The sequence below is a fragment of the Anabrus simplex genome, chromosome 13, assembly GCF_040414725.1.
Source record: "Anabrus simplex isolate iqAnaSimp1 chromosome 13, ASM4041472v1, whole genome shotgun sequence".
Lineage (NCBI taxonomy): Eukaryota > Metazoa > Arthropoda > Insecta > Orthoptera > Tettigoniidae > Anabrus > Anabrus simplex.
In genome coordinates this window covers 96,096,661-96,120,822 of record NC_090277.1, presented here as the reverse complement: position 1 = coordinate 96,120,822, position 24,162 = coordinate 96,096,661, and the positions used below count along the sequence as shown (strand labels likewise).

General features: G+C 38.5%; 2 protein-coding genes across 5 annotated transcripts in view; both read left to right on the top strand.

Annotated features, from left to right (window-relative positions):
- Positions 1–2,441, top strand: part of LOC136884665 (ankyrin repeat domain-containing protein 29) — a 141,280-nt gene extending 138,839 nt beyond the window's left edge. For both annotated transcript variants that reach the window (XM_067156915.2, XM_067156914.2), the window contains one exon: positions 1,820–2,441. In XM_067156915.2, the coding sequence (XP_067013016.1) occupies positions 1,820–2,011 (192 nt within the window). In that variant the 3' untranslated portion in view covers positions 2,012–2,441. The remainder of the gene's footprint in view (positions 1–1,819) is intronic.
- Positions 2,442–5,285: 2,844 nt separating this feature from the next.
- LOC136885115 (syntaxin-1A) overlaps positions 5,286–24,162 on the top strand; it is a 52,904-nt gene continuing 34,027 nt past the window's right edge. The window contains exons 1-3 of one of the 3 annotated variants that reach the window (XM_067157570.2): positions 5,286–7,450; positions 17,919–18,002; positions 22,949–23,048. In XM_067157570.2, coding sequence (XP_067013671.1) covers positions 7,412–7,450; positions 17,919–18,002; positions 22,949–23,048 — 223 coding nt within the window. In that variant the 5' untranslated portion in view covers positions 5,286–7,411. Of the gene's footprint in view, positions 7,451–12,938; positions 12,995–17,918; positions 18,003–22,948; positions 23,049–24,162 lie in introns of those variants that run through there. The other 2 variants (XM_067157572.2, XM_067157571.2) reach the window with 2 other exon arrangements.

The window sequence follows — 24,162 nt, the reverse complement described above, 5'->3', positions numbered from 1 at the left end:
CACGCTGCTAGCCAACCCACTCAGTCGACCGTCTGAGGTTCGAATGAGCATGAGTGAAGTGAACAAACTGGGTCATTTGCAGACCGATAGTTCGTAGCAAAAGTTTCTGTTCTACATGCTTGCCTTGTATACCTTGTAGACAATGGTTGCACTGCTACTGGGAAAATGTGCATGAAAGAAAACTGGTACAAAGACAAATGAAAATATGACCTATCAGTCGAATCATATGATATAAACTTAATGATCTGTATTGACAAACATTCACATTAATAAGAAATTGAAATGAAGGTCCACCTATTCGGTACCACTTTAGTCAGTCCATCGTTCAGGTCTCTTTGAAGGGATTGTTCAGGCTTTGCGGTCCTCCCAGTACTTCTTCAGATGCTCCGATCTTTGAGCCCTTTCCTCGGTTGAAAATTTGCGTGTTGTTGGTTTGTTTCGTGTAAGGGTAAAGCGGAGGGTTTTTTATTAAATTTTATCTTATTTGTGGTGTCTTATGTTGTAAGGCCTATTTCCCTCAGATCCTCGCTTACTTCTCTGATCCATTTACATCCTCGTGTGGTATTTTTTTAAGACAAAATTGTGTTGTACTAGTTGTTTCAGAAGTCTCGAATCCTGCATCCTCATGATATGTCCAAAGATTCCCAGTTTCCTCTTACGCATAGTATCTGTAATGGGTTCTAGCTCTTCGTACATGATTTTGTTAGGTATTATCCACCACTGTCCATGTTTCTGGTATGTTTTGTTGATGCAGTTTCTTCCAATCCTTATTTTTGCATTTATTGATAGACATTTCTTTTTGTAGATATCCCATGTTAATTTTTGTGCTTTTGTTCTTGTTTGGATTGAGATTTTTTCATTTAGGTTATGTGTTAATCACCTTTTCTCTGTTTCTTCTCCTGCTATGGTCCATTATCAACTTAAGGCTCATGATCTGATCAGGACAGCTCCCCCAGGGTCTGAAACCTCCATGATACTCGCCTAGTTTTTTTTTTTTTTCTTCTTCAAGTTGTAAACTTACCCTATTGAGGATGATTATTGAAAATATTTTGTATGTTATGTCTACGAGTGAGATTCCTCTGTAGTTATTAGGGTCGGTTTTGTCTCTGTCTATAATACTATAATTAGTGAACTTAGTCATATATTCAAATGAAGTTACAGCTGACATGATTAAAGCTGCTGGTTCCGCCAGGAATACAATGGCTGTGTAGAGTTCTCAGAACAATATGGAAGGAGAACAAAATATCTGAAGATTGGACAAAAGGGGTGATAGTTCCTATCTTTAAGGAAGGAAAGAAGGAAAAGTGAAAATTACAGAGGCATTACGCTCTTATCACATGGCCTTAAAATTATGGAGAAAATCATTGATGCCTATCTTAGAAGAGGAACAACATGGCTTTAGGGCTGGAAGAAGCACAACAGATCTGATATTTGCTTTGAGGATGTTGGCAGAGAAACACCGGGAAGGAGGAAAAGACCTAATTATTGTGTTTATGGACCTTGAAAAGGTGTATGATAATGTTCCTAGATCAACTATTTGAAAAAGTCTTAAAAAAATTGGTGTACCAGAATACCTTATTAGGAAGATCCAAATGCTATATACTAATTGCAAAAGCTGTGTCAATATTGGAGATGGTCACTCTGAATGGTTCAATATAACCAAAAGAGTACAACAGGGGTTCCTTTCTAGGACTGTTCATCATAATTTCTTATTAAAGCTATCAGTTTAACCTAAAAAAATTAAGGTTCAACTTTCTTTTTAGTGCATATGACTTTCTTCTTCTTTTAGTATTAACCCCGTGCATCTTCTCCGTTTCAGAATGGAGAGACAGCACTTCACGCTGCTGCTCTGTTTGGTCACCTGCCGATAGTGAAGCAGCTGATGAACGCGGGATCAGATCCCACGTTGCACAATCAGGAGGGCGCAACTCCTCTCCAGCTGGCGAGGGACGCCAAACACACGGCTGTAGTAGAGTACCTGTACAACGTAGCTTTCAGGCCCAAGAGTTAGAACCTGCAGCGCGGAGGTGGTAATATGAGACTGAGTCTCTGGTAACACAAGGACCAAGCAGATTATATTTACAGGATTTGGTACCAAAACTGGTCATTTGAAAAGTTTTGTTTAATACGCTTTTGAAGCAACTGGTTCGTTATATAGTCATTGTAACTCTAAAACTTGACAATATTGTGCATTATTTTATTTCTCACTGATTACTGGCATAATTTGATGTCTAGAAAGTGAAGTTTTGATTGACTGTCAAAAGAAGAATTCTTATTTTTAAAATATTATATAAAATTAGATTCTATATTCCCAACCTACTTCTCTATTGAAGTTACCAGTCTTATTGAGATAACAAAGTGCTTTCTTATTTTTCTATCCTTACCTGCTGTATTCTCTAAATACAGTGCTGGTAATATGAAATTTAATTAGGAATAAAAGTTTAAAAATAATGCCTAAAGAGTAATGAAATTTAAAAAATGAATTTGGAAATAAAATTATTTATAACTTCATTATTTATATATTATGATGATTTCTTGTTTAAAGGGGCCTAACATAAAGATCTTCAGTCCTTATTTATGTATGATATCAACATCAAGTAATAGTGTACACTGTTCTATTTCTTTCTTAATCCATTTATGCTCTAGGGTTGGTGTTTCCCTCTGACTTGGCGAGGGATCCCACTTCTATCACTTTGAGGGCAGTGTCCTGAAGTGCGAGACATTTGGACGGGGGATACGGCTGGGGAGGAGGACCAGTGCCTCACTATGCCGAGCAGGGGCTTTGTGGAGGGATGGGAAAATTAAAAGGAGTAGACAAGGAAGAGGGAATGAAGCAGCCGTAGTCTTAAGTAAAGTACCATCCTGGCATTTACCTGGAGAGATGGGAAATCACTTCAAAGATGGCTGAGGTGGGGAGTCAAAAACACCCCCCCACCCCAAATATTCATTTGACCTCCTGAGGCCGAATAGATCCTGTTCCAGCCCTCGTACCACTTTTCAAATTTTGTGGCAGAGCCGGAAATCGAACCACTACACCACACTGTGTTGTATCACTCTGCTATTATGTTGTTCTTTCGAACTTGGTCATCGAAGAACAACGTAAAGTACACCTGTTGCACTTAATTGCATCGCTTTCTAATATCAACACATAATGAAACCCTTTAATATCTCCAAAACTACTCGTCGGATTTGCAAAATAAGCACGTGACTGAATTTGTCGCTCGAGTCTAAATTGTTCTGGTGGATGACGTAAGTAGAGAGTCCCATTTAAAAACACACAGTTGCTACCTGTTTCTTGATAATTATATATGTGACTGAGAGGAATAGAACAGTATTTTATGATCCCCTTAATACAATTTAAGAATTTGAAAACACAATGTCTATCAGAAGATATTTGAGGTGCACAGCTTAGCTGAATCACTCTGTATAACTTAATATAATGATTTGGGCTTAAAAATGGTTATTCTCATTAGACAAGAAATCAGATCTTGAAAAATTTAATTTTGAAGGTTACCCTGTTTTTCTGGACATGTCTTCAATTCTATGAGATTAAAAAAAAAATTTTTTGAATATCTTGTGCACTAATTACTTTTGGTATAAAATATTTCTACTTGATAAAATATCTCTCATTATCCTTCTATGAAATTAGAAATTATTATGATGAGATTTCCATTTTAAAGAAAATATACAATACATCATTGTATAGTTGTAAGTTTAATAGAGGTTTATTTTATAATGAATCTTTCTTTAATTAAAAGAAATGTTCCAGATGGAACCTCATCTCACATGGAGAAAAATCTGCTTTTGTTTCTGAAGCGTAAGAAACAGAATGCATGAATACAAATACTGTATTTAAATGTAGATAATGATTTTCTATAGCAGTGAGAACATACTGCAGTTATCATTGACAGTTCTATTTATCCACATGCTGGCATGCTCCTACATCTTCACATTGGTTGCGACTTTTATGACCTGAATGGAAATCGGTTAAGTAAACTTATCAGTTGTCAATTTTTGCTGCGTTGAAATAATGTTATTTTCTTTTGACCAGTTTTCATACCACGATTCTTTATTCTTATGGACGAGAGAGGTACCCTATTCAAAGGAATCTTTGTATTTTGCATTGTTTTATAATCTGACCTTCTTGTGATGTCAAATTGTTACATCATCATCTTAATGACTTTGCGCAGAACTAAGTAAAAGCTCAATTTAGTGGATTTCAGATGAGTAGAAATCTTATTGCTTATATTATTATTATTATTATTATTATTATTATTCTTTTATTTTGGTCTTCTATGGACCATGTTTGGGAATCTTTGCATTATTCTCTGCCGGTGTCTTTTCATCCTTTCTCCTACTTCCTTCTTCTGTCATAAGTGTCTCCCTCATTATCCTGGAAACCACGGAACTTTTTGATGAGTTGTGTAAATCAATTTCTGTCTGTGAGATCATCTTCCATAACTCCCCATCTTTGTCAGTTCCAACCTCAAAACCCTTTCAGCTCTGTCTTCCTGAAGAATTCAAAGATTTACTTCTTCAATCTGTTGTTACTGTCCCTCCTCAACAGGTGTCCATAGAACTGTGCCCTTCTCTTCCTCCTCAATTCAACCACTCATTCTGTTCTGTGATACAATTCTTTGTTAGATTTGAGTCCCCTCTTTCCATTTTTAACATGTGGGCCTGGAATTTTTCAGAGTATTTTTCTTCCTCTCGTCCAGATATCTTCAAGCCCATCATTTCTGCTGCATGGAGGTACTTGGGTTTAACAACTGTGTCTAGATGCCTCAGTTTAACTCTATACGACAGAACCTTTTTGTTGTACGCATTCTTAGTCGGTTGAAATGCCTTTTTTTTTTTTAAATGCATTCTGTTGCAATTTTTCTCTCAAATACTTAAAGCTTAATAATAATATCAATGATGATGATGATGATGATGATGATGATGATAATAGTAATGTAGTTGGATTAGTGGCAGTGTCACTCTCTGGATCTCAAGATAGCAGATTCAACTAAGGAATATATTAAATCAGAATATTACCTGTATGTGAATATGTGTATAAAAATGTATGTTGTTATTGTCCTTCATAAAATACAGTATTAGTATTACTCTTTATAAGCATGATCTGTGATAACTGAAAACTGTTAAACAATGCCTAATATGGAAAGTTAAAAAATGTAAATGTTTTAGGAGATCAATGATTCTTAAGGAAATTATTGCACAGTACATGGATGACATATCTGGAGAAGACTTTGTAATTTCAAATACATGAAGACTCCTACCTTTCTCACTGAAAGGGGAAAGTTCAGGTGTGAATGATCCTATAGAGAATAATAAATCACTTGTGTTGGAGGCTGAATATACTACGGTGAACACTCATGGTCACAGAAAGACGACCGTTCAAATCTTTCAGAAAGTTGACCCTTCTGCTGCCACTATAAAGCCTAATTTGCGCAATGCCAGTTGGTGTACCAGTGTGCCAGCAGCTTTCTAGGCCAGTGAAATCTAACATCTTTGAATTGACTGGCAACTCGCACCACTTATCTTGGAAGTTTGCACCTTGTGTACGAAAAAAGACGGTGACAACATTAAAAAATAATTGGCTCATGAAGCTAGTTTCATTCTTGCTGCCAGTGCATCACAGTACTGTATCGGATAATAATAGGCATCGTTAAATGTAACAGTACCTCAAATTTGGTTTACGTAAACCGCATCACAGCTTTATACTCCTGATGATGTTGATAACTGAGACAATCGTCCGACTCGTTGGCTGAATGGTCAGCGCACTGGCCTTCGGCTCAGAGGGTCCCAGGTTCGATTCCCGGCCGGGTCTGGGATTTTACAGTAACCTTCATTGGTTAATTCCAATGCCTCGTGAGCTGGATGTTTGTGCTGTCCCCAACATCCCTGCAACTCACACACCACATAACACTACCCTCCACCACAATAACACGCAGTTACCTACACATGGCAGATGCCGCCCACCCTCATTGGAGGGTCTGTCTTACAAGGGCTGCACCCGGCTAGAAATAGCCATACAAAATTATTATTATACTGAGATAATCTAAACAAAATGCATTCATGATCTTACTTTCAAATGTGTTTATGTGCTATTAATCTTAAAAACGTTTAAGCTCTCTGCTTTTTCAATCCTGAAATTACCAGCGTTTTGCTCCAGTGTAGCAGTGGGCTCATCAGGATTGCTACACCTTTCCAAGACGCTGGCAGCTAGTGCACCATTGAGACACCACTGTAGGACAATGCAGTGACAGTGCACTAGGGGAAGCATGTGCCTCCACTTGTATAACTGCCTGCCTTTGGCCTTTATATAAAAAATAAGGTTCCTAGAAGGAAACCATAATTTAATTTCTTTGAATGCAAATGTTAAAAACATTTAACCTCTTTTAAGTGTTTGTGTGCAGTCGATGGCTTCTAGAGCCAAAACATGTCTGCTTTTATTTTATAAATAATATTTTTAAATTATAATATTGTTTATTGATTAGCCAGCTCCGTGGTGTAGAGGTAGCATGCCTGCCTCTTACCCGGAGGCCCCGGATTCAATTCCCGGCCAGATCAGGGATTTTTACCTGAATTTGATGCCTGGTTCGAGGTCCACTCAGCCTACGTGATTACAATTGAGGAGCTATCTGACAATGAGATGGCGGCCCCGGTCTTCAAAGCCAAGAATAACGGCCGAGAGGATCCGTCGTGCCGATCACACACAACACCTCGTAATCTGCAGGCCTTCGGGCTGAGCAGTGGTCGCTTGGTAGGCCAGCCCCTTCGGGGCTGTTGTGCCATGGGGTTTAGTTTTGTGTTGATTAGTTGATCTCTATATACAGATTTTATTTTTCTTAAGTTATATAGTCAATACAGACTAATATGAACACGATTACTTGTTATAAACTCGGGCAAGTTGGCCATGCGGTTAGGGGCACGCAGCTGTGAGCTTGCATTCGGAGATAGTGGGTACAAACCCCACTGCTGGCAGCCCTTAAGATGGTTTTCCGTGGTTTCCCATTTTCACACCAGGCTGTACCTTAGGGCCACGGCCGCTTCCTTCCCACTCCTATCTCATCGTTGCCATAAGAAGGAAAAAATTGAATAACATGAATTGAGTAGGTTGAAGTGTTGTAAAAACTGACTTCTTCAGATATGTAATCCATACCTGTGTACTATTGAAAGTTAGAAGTATATAACAGAAATATATTCTGACAGTGTTACTAGATAAACTTGTCCATTTTGCAAGATATTTTCCTAACTGTGACCTTGTGAGCGTTAACTCTAACGAAAGTCTTCCTTGTTCAAATGAGTCCACAATATTGAGCTTTTACTTTGTAAGTTGAAAGCTGAAATACCTCACAGTATTGTCCATGAAAGGTGTGAGAACACAGTTGAATGTATTACCACCTCCATGGCAGACCAACATTACAATCTTCAAATATTTCTAATGGTAAATAGAACATTTCAAAAAGAGGTGTGCATTGTGTGATTTTGTGTATGCTCTGATTTTTCTCTTCCCTAGGGGACGACAGGAATGACGCTAAAATAATTTAAGGAAACTGACAAGAGGACAAGAACATAATGTGTAAAACAGTCGGTAGCACACCCCACACACTTTCTCGCTGACGTTATATTCTTGGCTAGTTGTAACGATGCAAAAAAAAAAAACACACACACACACAGATAGTGTGTGTGTCAAGCCAGCAAAAGAAAGGTATAAAAAAAAATTGGCTAGAAACTTATTTGCTCACTTTCATACATTTGAATCCTCCAGCCTGGCAAATATTTTTCAATTAAATACTCGTTTTAAACTTGCATAATTTTTTATTTCACTATATTTGAGATCATACTTTCTACTTCATATCTGTAAACACTGTAATACAATCGACAGATCTGTTACCATGGAAATAGTGGATTGAAATTAGTAGGTTTTTAATTTCTTTTAAAGTTCAACGTATACCCTTAACTAACACAATATGGTTGATATTGAGTTTATTTGGACTAAGCTTGATAGCTGCAGTCGCTTAAGTGCGGCCAGTATTTGGGAGATAGTGGAATCGAACCCCCACTGTCGGCAGCCCTTAAGATGGTTTTCCATGGTTTCCCATCTTCACACCGGGAAAATGCTGGGCTACACCTTAAGACCACAGCCACTTCCTGCCCTCTCTCATTGTGTATCTTCTATCTGTCGGTGCAACGTAAAGCAACTTTTTTTTTTTTTTTAAATTGAGATTTTATTTTAGGCCATTCAAAATTGTTTGTACAAGAGATAAATCTACATAATAATTAGTACATATATATATTATGTGTAACCTGTTAGGTTTGTTCAGTTAGTATAAGTCGCTGTCGTTCAATTCAGTCTATTTTCACATACGGCCGCCAGTGCGTGAGCACTGCTGTAGAGTTGACACAGCTACGACACGGTTTGAAAGGAAGGATATAATGTGTAGAGCTATAGTTTGCTACCATCTATAATTTTTCAAGAACTACATGAACCAAATCTTATACTGCAGTGCTGTTTTATAATGTGCACCAAGACAGCTGTGTCCATAGAATCTGTCAAAGTGAGCAAAAGAGTTAACTGCAATGAACAGATTATTGTAAATTTTCAAAAGTAGTCTATTTAGAATCTCAAAACACAGTGCCAAATTTTCTCTCGTAACAAAAATAAAAATCAGAAAACATACGCCGTGCAGGCTTTGATTTCCACCATAAATGACACAGCCCGTACGGCATTTAACCTCAGTGTGTTAATTCGTAATTAAAGTGCCTGTTTGCTGAAAAGAGAGCTTGTTTGTTTTTGCAACTGCATGCATCTATTTATTTATTTATTTATTTATTTATTTATTTTCCTTGTTGCAGACTAGATCTCAGGAATGACATTTAATAAGACAGCCAAATGGCTATGAGGGTTTTTGTCTGTATTTCTTATATACATTAATATTAAATAAACAAATAGAACTAAATGTAAAATTCTTTAAGAAAACCTTCAGAACTGAGGTGAACTGAATTTTCTTTCTGTATGTGTGCTATCGACATGTGCTTCTTGGTAAGTTACTGTTCTCCATCAATTTCCTTAAATTGTATGCTGTCAAGTAGGCCTATATATGAGAAAGCTACACACAGCCAATGCACTCTCAATATATTTTTTCCTTGAAGAGAAATAGAAAATTCAGAACAAATTAAGATCTGTAATGTTGCTTATTTAAAAGAGAGGATAGCTTTGGAAAATTCTGATGTCAAAATGACAACAGTGAAGAAAAAAAAAAAAAAAAAAAAACTCATTTTAGACATTGCAGAAAAGGTTAGAGCAGCATGGTAGTGATAGTATGTGAATCTCAGAAAATGAAAAGATGCCTTTGGATTACTGATGCACTCAGATGAAGGCAAGAATATTATTGTTGTATAGTGGTTACAGTGACATATGGTGTCTAGTAGCTCATTAAATTGTGCTTGACAGGAGATGAAACAGAAAGACTTAAACATTCAGAATAAGTGTAAAATTTTGTGGTATTCTGGCAGATCACTTATTGTAGACATCTTAAGCAAACTGGCTGTGCACCCTACCACCTGCAGCTAGCAAGCTTTGATCTTTCGATAACAAACACAAGATGCTGTTTTATAACTTGCACCAAGACAGCTGTGTCAATCGAATCTGTCAAAGTGAGCAAAAGAATTAACTGTAATTAACAGATAATAGTAAATTTTCAAAAATTGTTGTGATTTAGAATCTCAAAACACAGTGCCAAAATTTTGTTTAAATTTTAAAATGGTATTTTGATTTTATTTGAAGATGCCAGATATTGCTGATTAATAAACTATAGCAGCAGAGAGAATACTGATTGCACTGTAAGATGTTGGGAGAAAGTGAATGTTGGATGTAACTTGACAAACAGCTCAGTTTACTTAACATTACAATTGATTGAGATCAAAAATGTTCAGACATTGGTAAAACTGAAGTGTGAATACATAGGGAATTCAGGGTAATTCTGATTATTATACAACATTCAACATATTTCCCCAGTCTGCAAATAAAACCTACTTTTGGCTTTAAAATCTGAATTTGTATTATAAGTATTGTATTTGTACTAAGAAATAAAGAGCTAAGTTTTGTTATTTAGAATGTGTTAGAGATTTCTTGTTTCCAGAAAATCCTTTCAGAATTAAATTTGTCCAGGGTAAATAAAGTTCCTGCATTTTCCTTTCTTGGACTGTTCGGTGTACAGAGTATGTTATAAATAAACTATTTTACAGTAGCAGCTATTGGATTGACACTGTGCATTGGGAATTACCTAAACAATTCCTTGGTGTTTCAAGTTCTGCCCTATCAATCTTTCTGGAACTGGAAAAGATTTGAAGGAAAGCAGCACAGTTTGTTCTGGGTAATTTCTGATAAGACTAGTGTTCCAAAAATGTGGCAAATTTTGGGTTGGGAAGACCTGGGAGTATACAAAATTCCTTGTACTTGCAGTATGGTGTACATTGGCCAAACATGCCGGTCCATTGGTACTTGTATCAAGGAACATGAACACAATATTTGTCTCAACCAGCTAGACAAATCAGCAATAGCTGAGCACGCTCTATCGTCGGGTCATGATGTCATGTTTCAAGATGCTTAAGCTCTTACTCACACTAGACACTACAGGTCCAGGATTATATGGGAAGCTGTTGAAATACTTAGGAATCCTAACAATTTCAACAGGGACCGGCTATCAATTAAGTAATACCTGGTTGCCAGCCATTGACGATTTACGTAGGTAGTTCCCTTCCCTGTCCCTTCACTATTGTTATTTCGTCTTGGTGTTTTCCAACTCTGTACGTTTCTCATCACCAGATGTTTCATTCCAGGCTTCTGTCAATGTCATATGTTACGTACACATGTTATGTGACCGTGTTAGACTGATTCTGATGGTTCGGTCAGCTTCCGCTTCGAACGCTAGCACTGTGCCCCCGTCCGGGGAGCCTTCTGGTGATGATGAACGTACCATTTCCACTTCTATTTTAACATCTGTAATTTCAAAATGTCATTGTTTAAGAACCCTTTCTTGTGGACAGTCAAGATTTTCTTCTGATGACGCAGAGCAGAGTTCTCTGCGAAACTTAAAGAATTTCACCTTATTTTCTTGACACAGCATAAGCCCAAAAGCCTATATCATGTCAAGGTATTTGTTTATTTACAAAGTGTTCATCACTGTACATAGATTATTGTTAATTTAAACAAATGATTTGACAAATCCTTTACTCTAGGCATATTTCATAATATGTAATTGTGCAGTCTATGGAAGCTAAATAAACAGTGCCTCTCATCCTCCAACGCTCCATCAAGATCTTGACACATCATATCTACAGCACTGAAATGCTGCACTAATTATACTGTTTACCATTTGCAGATGATGTTGCAATCTGGAATGAATTAGAAGAGGAATTGGGAGAGAGAATGCAAAGCTGGAGTGAGGAGTTTAAGAAATATGGTTTAAACATCAGCAAGACGAAGACGGTGGTGATGAAAGTGTATGGGGAAGGAGCAGAACCAATAGTCATGTTAAATGAAGCTTAACTGGGCAACGTTCCAGTTTTCAAATACTTGGGTAGCGTTTTATCAAATGACAACCTAGCAAAACATGAGGTGAACAATTGAATCAATAAGGCAACACAATTTTACCACCAGGTAAGACACCTGCTGTGGGATGAGCAAATACCCATGAAAACAAAAATGACATTGTACAAGTCCTATTATACACCAATTCTTACATACAGTCTCGAAACCATAACACTGACCAATAGACATAATTCCAAACTTCAGGCAGCTGAAATGAAATTCCTACGCACTATGATCCAGAAAACCAGGAAGGACAAGATTAGGAATGAGAAAATTAGAAAAGTAGGAATAGATGATTCTCTCCTCAACAAGATTCAGATATCAAGACTGAAGTGGTTTGGTCACATGAAGAGGATGCCAGTAAACAGAACTGCAAGGAAGGAATTTGACAGAAAAGTAGAAGGAAGATGACCCGTGGGAAGGCCACAAAGGAAATGGATAGATTTAGTTAAGAACGAGGTACTACTGAGGTCATGCATGATTGGGACAAGTTGGTGAAGGAAGAATGGTACAAGGACAGGATGAGATGGAGGAGGCTCATATACCACACCCAGGAAACTGGAGATGGTTTAGGATGATGATGATGATGATGACCATATCTCCTTTATAATTTAGAGTTTCCTTTCTGTAACAGAACTTTTCTTTAATGGCAGCCTGTAAATGCAGGTGGTTGTTCCTAAATAAATGAAAATATAATAAATACATTTTTAAAAAAGTTGTTTAAGTTGCACCGACACAGATAGGTCTTATGATGGCGATGGGATAGGAAAAGAAGTGGCCATGGTTTTAATTAAGGTACAGCCCCAGCTTTTGCCTGGTGTGAAAATCGGAAGCCATGAAAAACCATCTTCAGGGCTGCCAACAGTGGGGTTTGAACCCACTATCTCCCAGATGCAAGCTCACAGCTGAGTGCCCCCAACAGCATGCCCAGTAAATAAATAAGTGAATGAATGACCAAATGCCATTAAAATCCCTGATCTGGCCAGGAACTAAACCAGGGGCCCTCAGCAAAAGGAGCCAGACCACCTATTCTCATTTTTGTTTTGACCTGTATGGGACTAGATTTTGACTTCCATTTATTAGTATAAATACTGCTACAGTATAATGCTTTACAGGTCTTGTAAATGAACCAAAAGTCCCTCCTTTATAAGAAGAAGAGACAACATGCAACCAAAATTTAAAAATTCAGTTCATTCTCTTGATGTTATCAACCTCTTATCCAGCCAGGATTGTTTAATCAATTAGATAACACAATTCCCTTTCACTTGTTATTGATGAGCCTCTCTTATCAGACACAGAGATAATGGTGACTTGCCCATATCAGTCCAGTTCACGCCTTGGATCGATCAAGTCAGCACCATGCCGGTACGCGACAGGCTACCAGAACTGAGGGCGGTGAGTTAATATGACCAGAACATGGCTTCAGTGTGTTGTTGTTGTTGTTGTTATGGTCATCAGTTCATGGACTGGTTTGATGCAGCCCCCATGCCAGCCTATCCTGTGCTAACCTTTTCATTTCTACCTAACTACTACATCCTACATCTACGCTAATCTGTTTGTCGTATTCATACCTTGGTATAACCCTTCCACTCGTTATCACCTACACTTCCCTCATAGACCAACTGAACAAGTCCTGGATGACTTACGATGTGTCCTATCATTATATTTCTTCTTGAATTTTGCCAAACCAGTCTCCTCTAATCAGTTTGATTCAGTATCACTTCATTTGTAATTCGATCTACGCATCTCATCTTCAGCATGCTCCTGTAACACCATATTTCAAAAACCTCTATGTTTCTTTTTGAGCTAGTTATTGTCTGTTTCACTTTCATGCAATGCCACGGTCCAGACCAGAGTTGCTCACACTGGGCAGACTGGCAGACGATGAGCGCAGTGTATGCTATTCGACCACAAATGTTGTGGTTACGTCACAAGCCATGAAGGCTGGGCGAAGTTCTCCCAGTAACTCTTGATCACTGCGGCGATATCTGAATTTAAAATGGAGGCAGAAAATAACGAATGAAAGAGCAGAAAACCACGTCATTTTCAAATCACGTCGTAAGAAATAAGTTATTAATGTTCATTGCAGTTTACATATTTCGACTGGATAAAATAAAGAGTTAGGCCTACAACCTCAAATAGTTTTGTAATGTACGTAATAAATTAAAATTTTCACTATTAAATTTTAAGAGTGCTTTAGAAATATTTCTAATATAATATAGTTAAGGTAGATAAGCTGTGACTTGTGGTTGCTTCGGTTTAAATTATCTGATAAACTCACCAACAATCCAATCATGCTTACTGGAAATATCAGTTAGGTTATTTATCTGAAGACTTACTCTATATCTATTTGGTATATACATTTGTTCTTTAATCTTGGACAGTAAATACAGTGTCTATGCCTCCACTCGTGATGAAACTCCCTCACCATTCAGGGGCTAGCTATTATCATCGGACGCCGGATAAAATCAAATCAAAATCTCTTTATTTGCAAATGAGGTGTCTACCTCGGTAGCAAATGGTACAATAAAATACATTATTGTCAAGCACTAAATATTAAATCAACAAGAGAAGAAAATTTTCCTATAATAAAATATTATACAATTCACACTAACAATTTTTTCTATTAAACACACAGCACATCTTTAATAAATTTATATTGTTTACAAAATTCTACTTATAATATCTCCTGTACTACTTACCAATATAGTCAACTGATATACAGTATGTGGAATTACTTCAAATGATAGTATACAACTCAAATAAGATTAAAATTTACATTGCATTTATTTACTTTTTTTTTTTTTTTTTACCCATTCTGGAACCTAAGTAGCATAATGACCTGCTGCGTCTTAACCAGAGCCCCTTTTGCACCACTTTTCAGAGTTCCTGAAGGGCCTTCACAGCTACCGTAGCGGTCCTAGGGCCCTCGAAGTCCCCACTGTACTTCACCCCTACAGCCAGTCCCCTACTTTGGCTGTCCAAACTCCTTAGACCAGGGGATGGAATTAATTTATTCACACACATTTTTTATTTACATTAACCTGCACTGGTCGAATGCCCTCTAACATTTATTTTCTCTGTTGCTGTTTATTCTCTTCTTGAATATCTGTACAGATTTTGGAAAAGGATCAAACACTACCCCTGGTAAACTGTTCCACTCCTTCACACCCTTCCCAATGAATGAAAATTTACCCCAGTCGCTTCTGCTAAAATTCCTTCTAATTTTATATTTGTGGTCAGTCCTGCGGATATAATTATTTTCCAACTGAAGCCTCTCACGGATATCTCCCCATGCTTCTTCTCCTGTATAGGCTCTATATAATCCTATAAGTCTAGTTTTCTCCCTTCTCTTAAAGTTTCCCACCCAAGTTCCCTTAACCTTTCTGATACACTACTCCTTCTCCTGAAATCCCCTGTTACAAATCTTGCTGCTTTCCTTTGCACACTATCTATTTTTATCTATTTCTTAGTTTTAAATACTATTTTCAAATTCAGAGAAGAGGAAAATTCAAACATCGCTGTTCGAAATCAGGCAGTAAACTTGTTGAATTACGTAAATACATTACTTTTTCTGCTGAATGAATGACAGGAATTTTACTTTTTGAGAAATGGAAATACTGTCATTTCCATCCAAGGAATTGTAGATCGTAACTTGTACGCTTAAACCATGTACCTTTGTAAACTGTAAAACAAAAATTATAACGTGTTAGTTTTCTTTGAACGTATAAATATAAGAAAATAAAACTGACTGTTTACATTGAGTGCAATATAAATCAAACAGGAATTTATTGAAAAGATCAGTTTTCTTGCAATTATAGATTTTTTTTTTTTTTAATACTGTACCCCATTCAGCATTTCGCTCAGTAGTGGAGGAGAGCTTCATAACCACAATCAAATGTTCACCGTTCCCTTCCTGAAAAGTGTGTTCGCTCTCTCGCTTCCCTGTGACGTATGCTTGCTACTATAAGCTGCCCGCATTTACGTCACGCCAGCCCGACTGTACTGGGCTAGCCTCAACAGGTGCCCCGCCGAGCACTTCTGCTACAGACGAAAGCCTTCAAAAACATCTTTCTTATTCAATGTTCAAAGTGAGCAAATTTCTTAAGAATGGTCCTCCTTGCTTGTGTTGTCTGCATTTTATAATGTCCTTACTTCTGCCATCATTAGCTATTCTGCTAGCTAAGTAACTTCCTGTAAGACTTCATTTCCTAGTCTAATATTTCCTGCACCAACTGACTTCATTTGACTTCTCTGAGAAGATAGGATGTTACTGGGAAAGAAATTCATCAAGGGATGACAGGAGATTCCATAAGGAGGTAGTCCAAAGAGTGAAAGATACAGAAAGACAAATAATAAGGATAAAAGGTAACGGCAAGAGAATGCTAATAGAATTTTACAAAGTAAGTGAAAATATGACAATAACGACGCAAATTTTAACAAAAAGGGAAATGAGAGGAATAATTTGGTAGCTGAAGGAAGTTTACAAAATTAAGCTTTAATAGAAAAATAAGGAAAATTAATGTATTTTATGTAATACACACAAGGAAATGGCACATCTGCTCAAGGAGTGTAAAGAAATGATAAATATTGGGGAGAAATATATAGATGGAAAAGAGATAGGTAAAATATATGAATATGAACCCGAACTTTACACACTTTGTTAAACTATTAAACATAGAATGGAGGAAGAACAGCAAAATTATATATTATTATCAGAGGAATTTGGGGAAATAAATGTAAATAAGGCAAAAACAGATAAAATTACATATACAGTAGTTAAAGGAAGAGGTATCCTGGACTAGGTAACTTAGTTACAATCCAGGAAATACCTAAAAAGGATAAGATTGTCTAACTTACAACAGTCAGAGAATATGTACTGTAGCAGTAAATTATAGTTTAATCATGTGTTATGACAGTTTCTTAGTTGAAATAAGTTTGGTATTTATTTTTTAAAATTTATTTTATTTTATTTATTTTTGAAAACGAACAAAACCAATGGCATGTGATAATGATCTTTGCAGTTTGTTGTCATCCATGACTGGGGGTGTCTCTGTTTGCGGTTTTCGTTTATTCATATGTAGTAGGAATATGTTTGGTATTTCCTAAAACTAACAACACCAGCTGCGTGCGAGTGCAATGATTCCGATGGACGGGTGCTCACTCCTACGGTTGATGGTCATCTGTGACTGGGGGGGAGGAGGGAATCTGTTCATTGTCTTTGTCCATTCACATGTACTTCATATGTAAATATGTAAATAAGATTGTATAATATGTATTGGGTATGTAACATACACAGGTTGGTTTTTAAGTTTTGGCAAACATGCTCCAACACAGCCATGCAAGGTGCCTGGCTCTGTTATTCTTACCAAAACTTGCTGACCTGCGTCTCCTACCTCAGAGCACATGACCTCACTCCTCCCCCTCCACATTCGTTTACAGTGGCCAGGTGAAGATGAGCAGTTGTGAGCAAGCGCTTGCGAAGGACAGTCACCATGTTTTCCAAGCATGAACAGAGAAGCTGGTTAAACATCCAGTGTGCTAGAGGTCGCACCAAGGACGCGATCACGTGTTGGACATGTCTCGATCTTGTCGCCCACCAGTAAGCAACGAACATGTACAGACTGTGTCCGGATATGGGGAGATCCATCGGATGTGATCTTAACGCAGGCCGTTAATGCAGCGTACTAATGTTCATATCTGCGAAACAATATGCGAGCAGCTCTGAGAAGAAAACGGCGACACTTCATGTATAACCCCCCATCGTTTTGTATGACAATGCTACGGCACACACAGCAGGAGTTATGTCTGAATTGTTCAATTGCTGGGGGGTGCACTATTACCCCCATACTTTCCACATTTAAGCCCCTGTGACTTCGATCTAACGTTTAAGATGAAGGAGCCATTACGCAGGAAGCGCTTCCGTACAAGTGAAGACGTTTTACAGGCCAATGACCGCTCTCTTCGTACCACTGAGAGACTGCGCCGTGCCAATGGGATCCGACGGGTTTAGCAATGCTGGGAACATCTACGTAACGCTGGTGACTATATCGAAGGCCTATGGAACTTAGAACCATGTATGTATTAATAAATAAAATTGTTGCCAAAACTTAAAAACCAACCCTTGTATATATCAAACATTAATTGTAATATTTCACAAATTGGAATATTTTTGGTATTTTGTAGTACTTTCAAAACTAACTTCATGTAGTAATTTAGATTACAGTAAACAAATACTCTGTCCCTAGTTGTTGGTCATCTGTGACAGGGAAAAAAGTATTCATTCATATTAATAAAATAGTTTCCTTTTGATTTTCAGTCCCTGCAATGGAATTCAAAACCTGAACCCGTCATTGTACTCCTAGGAGAGAATCTTCAAGACATCAATGCATATCTCAGTGAGGTCAGTTATAACCTGGGTTTCAATTTAAAAAAAAAAGTTTTTGATTTAAATCATATTTAAATTAAACCATAAAAATTGTCATTATTTATCACATATATCATTTAAAATAAATTTGAGTAACACAATTACAGTAGAACCCCGCTTAACCAAACTTTGATATAGATGTTGATTCCCATAGGGAATCTGAAATATTTGTTCCGAATGAGTAATTTATAATACGAATATAAATGGTCCGTTATTGGACATTATAAATTTTCCAGCTAACTCGCTCCTGGTTGCCAGCGTTTCACCCCCATGTGCTAGGCTGGGCTCATCAGTTGGTACCTAGCACACCTACCAAGACGCTGGCCAATGCATACCGTGGAGGCCACTGCGTAGGCTAATTGTAGCCACCGGCAGCGCCAATGCACTATGAGAGACTTTGTCTCATTATCATTGTCAAAGACATAGTAGATTTAGTTTATTTTTATGTTTTAAGGGTGGCACTTGCTTGTGGCCTGGCTATCTGCCCATGTGAGTGTCCACATTGTAGACTTAGTTTATTTTTATTTTGCATCCACATGGTAGATTTAGTTCCTATTTTTTATCTTTTTCTCTTGGTAATGGGAATATGTATTCGGGCCGAAAGCCTGTAATGTTCTTCAATAAATATTAATACTCCTTCATCCATATCTGTAGGAAATCATTTTGTATCTTCCGCCTTTGTCCGACTTCTTGCTGAGCTCTGGACCAGTAGGACAGACTGTAAAGCGTTCGCCATTAAAGAAATGACTTGGCGTTAGTATGTCAGAGCCGTCTTGTGTGATGGGTCTCGAGTTAATCAGCGAACCCACTTCTACGGGCCATGTTGTCAGAATATCATGGTGAACCGGGGACTTCCCCACCATCCTCTACACCAAGCAGCCCATGGTGGTGGAGAACCAATAAAGACAGTTCTGTGCATATGTTCTCTATCTTCTTTATTTGCTTTATATATTGTGATCAGATTTGGGAAGTAATTGAATTACTTGTAACAATTACATTCTTAGTAATTTTTACTTGTAATCATTAATTTTTACAAAATATAATTTACTTCTTGAAATAAAATTGTAACCGTTACAATTAAGATGCCAGATACCACACCACCTGTACTACATTTACGAAATAAAAAACAGACACCTCAACGCAGGATCGACCCCTCGACCTCCTGCATGCTAACCCAAAACTTTATCCACTGCACCAACTGTACAGCACGACTAATATGTGCTGACAGAGGTAGTTACCCTACATGTGGTTACAGTATTGCCAGATTGCCACTCTTCAACGTCCTTTTTCTGCCAGGTATACTCGCAGGACAAACTTTTGTGAGAGACATTTTTTTATTGCTGGCATGTGAGGAGTCGCGCTGCGACGCCCGAGTACACGAATTTCGGTTCACCCTGTAGAAATTTATTATACATACATACATACATACATTATCATTATAGACTGTTATGCCTTTCAGCGTTCAGTCTGCAAGCCTCTGAGAATTTACTAAACGTCGCCACAATCCTCGATTTGTAACTAGTGTTGTGGCTTCATTTAGTTCTATACCTCTTATCTTTAAATCGTTAGAAACCGAGTCTAACCATCGTCGTCTTGGCCTCCCTCTACTTCTCTTACCCTCCATAACAGAGTCCATTATTCTCCTAGGTAACCTATCCTCCTCCATTCGCCTCACATGACCCCACCACCGAAGCCGGTTTATGCGTACAGCTTCATCCATCGAGTTCAGTCCTAAATTAGCCTTTATCTCCCCATTCCGAGTACCCTCCTGCCATTGTTTCCACCTGTTTGTACCAGCAATCATTCTTGCTACTTTCATGTCTGTTATTTCTAACTTATGAATAAGATATCCTGAGTCCACCCAGCTTTCACTCCCGTAAAGCAAAGTTGGTCTGAAAACAGACCGATGTAAAGATAGTTTCGCCTGGGAGCTGACTTCCTTCTTACAGAATACTGCTGATCGCAACTGCGAGCTCACTGCATTAGCTTTACTACACCTTGATTCAATCTCACTTACTATATTACCATCCTGGGAGAACACACAACCTAAATACTTGAAATTATCGACCTGTTCTAACTTTGTATCACCAATCTGACATTCAATTCTGTTGAGTTTCTTACCTACTGACATCAGTTTAGTCTTCGAGAGGCTAATTTTCATACCATACTCATTGCACCTATTTTCAAGTTCCAAGATATTAGACTGCAGGCTTTCGGCACAGTCTGCCATTAAGACCAAGTCGTCAGCATAGGCCAAACTGCTTACTACATTTCCACCTAACTGAATCCCTCCCTGCTATTTTATACCTTTCAGCAGATGATCCATGTAAACTACGAACAGCAAAGGTGAAAGATTACAGCCTTGTCTAACTCCTGTAAGTACCCTGAACCAAGAACTCATTCTACCATCAATTCTCACTGAAGCCCAATTGTCAACATAAATGCCTTTGATTGATTTTAATAATCTACCTTTAATTCCATAGTCCCCCCGTATGGCGAACATCTTTTCCCTCGGTACCCTGTCATATGCTTTCTCTAGATCTACGAAACATAAACACAACTTCCTATTCCTCTCGTAGCATTTTTCAATGACCTGGGGCATACTGAAAATCTGATCCTGACAGCCTCTCTGTGGTCTGAAACCACACTGGTTTTCATCCAACTTCCTCTCAACGACTGATCGCATCCTCCCTTCCAAGATGCCAGTGAATACTTTGCCTGGTATACTAATCAATGAGATACCTCGATAGTTGTTGCAATCCTTCCTGTTCCCTTGCTTATAGATAGGTGCAATTACTGCTTTTGTCCAGTCTGAAGGTACCTTACCAACACTCCACGCTAATTTTACTACTCTATGAAGCCATTTCATCCCTGCCTTCCCACTATACTTAACCATTTCAGGTCTAATTTCATCTATTCCTGCTGCCTTATGACAATGGAGTTTATTTACTATCCTTTCCACTTCCTCAAGCATAATTTCACCAACATCATTTTCCTCCTCCCCATGAGCTTGGCTGTTTGCAACACCACTATGATGATTTCCTTTTACATTGAGAAGATGTTCAAAATATTCCTTCCACCTCTCCAGTGATTCCCTGGGATCTATTATGAGTTCACCTGAATTACTCAAAACACTGTTCATTTCCTTTTTCCCTCCCTTCCTAAGATTCTTTATTACTGTCCAGAAAGGTTTCCCTGCTGCTTGACCTAGCCTTTCCAGGTTACCAAAATCTTCCCATGACTTCTTTTTGGATTCAACAACTATTTGTTTCGCTCTGTTTCTTTCATCTACATACAAATCCCTGTCTGCCTCAGCCCTTGTTTGGAGCCATTTCTGATAAGCCTTCTTTTTACATTTACAGGCTGCTCTCACTTCATCATTCCACCAAGATGTTCGCCTTTTCCCGTCTTTACACACAGTTGTTCCTAGGCATTCCCTTGCTGTTTCTACTACAGCATCCCTGTATGCCACCCATTCACTTTCTATATCCTGAACCTGCTTACTGTCTACTGTTCGAAACTTCTCACTAATCATATCCATGTACTTCTGTCTAATTTCCTCGTCCTGGAGATTTTCTACTCTTATTCGTTTGCAGACAGATTTCACTTTCTCTACCCTAGGCCTAGAGATACTTAGTTCACTACAGATCAGATAGTGGTCTGTATCATCGAAAAATCCGCGAAAAACTCGTACATTCCTAACAGATTTCCTGAATTCAAAGTCCGTTAAGATATAGTCTATTATGGATCTGGTGCCCCTAGCCTCCCATGTGTAGCGGTGAATAGCCTTATGCTTGAAGAATGTATTCGTAACAGCTAAACCCATACTAGCACAGAAGTCCAGCAAACGCTTCCCATTCCTATTAGCTTCCATATCTTCCCCACATTTACCAATCACCCTTTCGTATCCTTCAGTTCTATTCCCAACTCTCGCATTGAAATCGCCCATTAGCACTATTCTATCCTTGCTGTTCACCCTGACCACAATGTCACTCAATGCTTCATAAAACTTGTCAACTTCATCCTCATCTGCATCCTCACATGGTGAATACATGGACACAATTCTTGTCCTAATTCCTCCCACTGACAAATCTACCCACATCATTCGCTCATTTACGTGCCTAACAGAAACTATGTTGCGTGCAATGGTATTCCTGATAAAGAGCCCTACCCCAGACTCTGCCCTTCCCTTTCTAACACCCGTCAAGTACACTTTATAATCTCCTATCTCTTCCTCATTATCTCCCCTTACCCGAATATGACTTACTCCTAGCACATCCAGATGCATCCTCTTTGATGACTCAGCCAGTTCTACCTTCTTTCTTCCATAAGCCCCATTAATATTGATAGCTCCCCATCGAATTCCATTTCGTTCGCTAAGTTGTTTCCAAGGAGTCCCTCGCCTGTCATATGGGAGTGGGACTCCATTACTCCCATAGGTCCGAGGCTTGCTTAAAGTGTTCTGAGCTCGGTTAATTCATGAAGCAGGATGCTGCCCTACTTGCACATAGTCCAAGTGAGGATCTCTCCTCTAACGGGTTATGGACCACCGGTGAATTGTATAGTCCTAGCCGCCTGAGCACAAGGAGGGCCACGACTCAGAATATGTCCGAGATGCCCACTCCCATTCCATAGCAACTGGTATCCTGACTCTCAAGACCACTTACTAGCCACTCAGCTGTTGCCCATGGTTCACGAACTAGGACGTGACTACAGTAATCCACAAACATGAACCATAATTTATTAAGGTATGAAAAAAAAATCTCCCATCTTCCCTCAACCATAATCACCTCAGTATGTTTATCCTACTTGAAGCAGAAATGTTTGGAAACATGGCTGTTTTTTTTCAATGACCCTGTATATAACTTGGTACAGCAACTCAGTGTTGGAGAAACTTTACAGTAAGCTTGTCTCTTGTTAAGGTAGAAATGGTTCGAGAAATGCTCGACACGATCAAGACCAACACGTCGGAGATCAGGAGGCTGTACAGTATAATGCTCTCTTACCCGGGACGCCATCATGGTATGTACAGTGCTGCAATGATCATTTCCAATTTATTGCTCTGGGAAAGCATTCTTTCCAATTATACTAAGACATGTTTGTGAAATTACTAACTGGTTTGGGTAGAAGGCAGTTTGGATTTAGGAAATGTTATTCCTGCGAGGTTCAACTTGTAGGAATGCAACAAGATTTAACAGATATTTTAGATTCAGGAGGTCAAATGGACTGTATCACTATTGAACTATCCAAGGCCTAAATCTAAAATGCTAATAAAAATGAGGGGTACTGGACCTGACAAAAGAATGACTGAATGGGTGGCAACTCTGGCTGCAGAGAGTAGCTTAGTTGAGAAGAAGCTATTCAGTGCAATGTTACTGTCTCTTTGTAGGTCTCCCTATACGGGTTGTATCTGTGATGATGTTGCAAACATTTAGGGATGACGCAGGACGGCAAATGGATCAATTTGAGACAAGGAACCGTAGTCCGGAAACGTTTGAGTCAAAAGTGTACAGCAATGTACACAGTGATGCTCTGAGATGTACTACCCACATTCCTGAAACACAACCCACTTGCCCTTTGTCAACGGATGTAGTTCCAACATGATGGAGCCACACATGACTTTGGACTGAGAGTTAGTGAACACCAGGATCAGACATTCCCTGTAAAGTGGATGGTAAGAGGAGGTCCTGTTTCATGGCTTGCTCATTCACCTGATCTCACCCCCACTTGATTTCTTCTTGTGGGGCCATGTGAAAAGCCTTGTGTATGAGACACCTGTCAAGACTGAAGAGGATCTCGTGGCAAGAATTCTCACTGCCTGTGATGCTGTCAAACAACACCAGGGATATTCGAACAGGTATGACAGAATTTTGTGCGACGATGCCATGCCTGCACTGACACAGGGATGTCATTTCAAACATTTGCTGTAGATGGAGCAGCTTGTGGAACTTGATCATGTAAAAGGACTTAAATGAGCAGAATTTTGCTTAACTTTTGACTATCATTTCCAGACTACGGTTCCTTATCTCAAATTGATCCATTTGCCATCCTCCATCATCCCTGAAAGTTTGTATTATCATTAAATTGCTAGACTGAAGTGATGTCAGAGAAATGTAAAAGTCCTTTTCTCCATGTC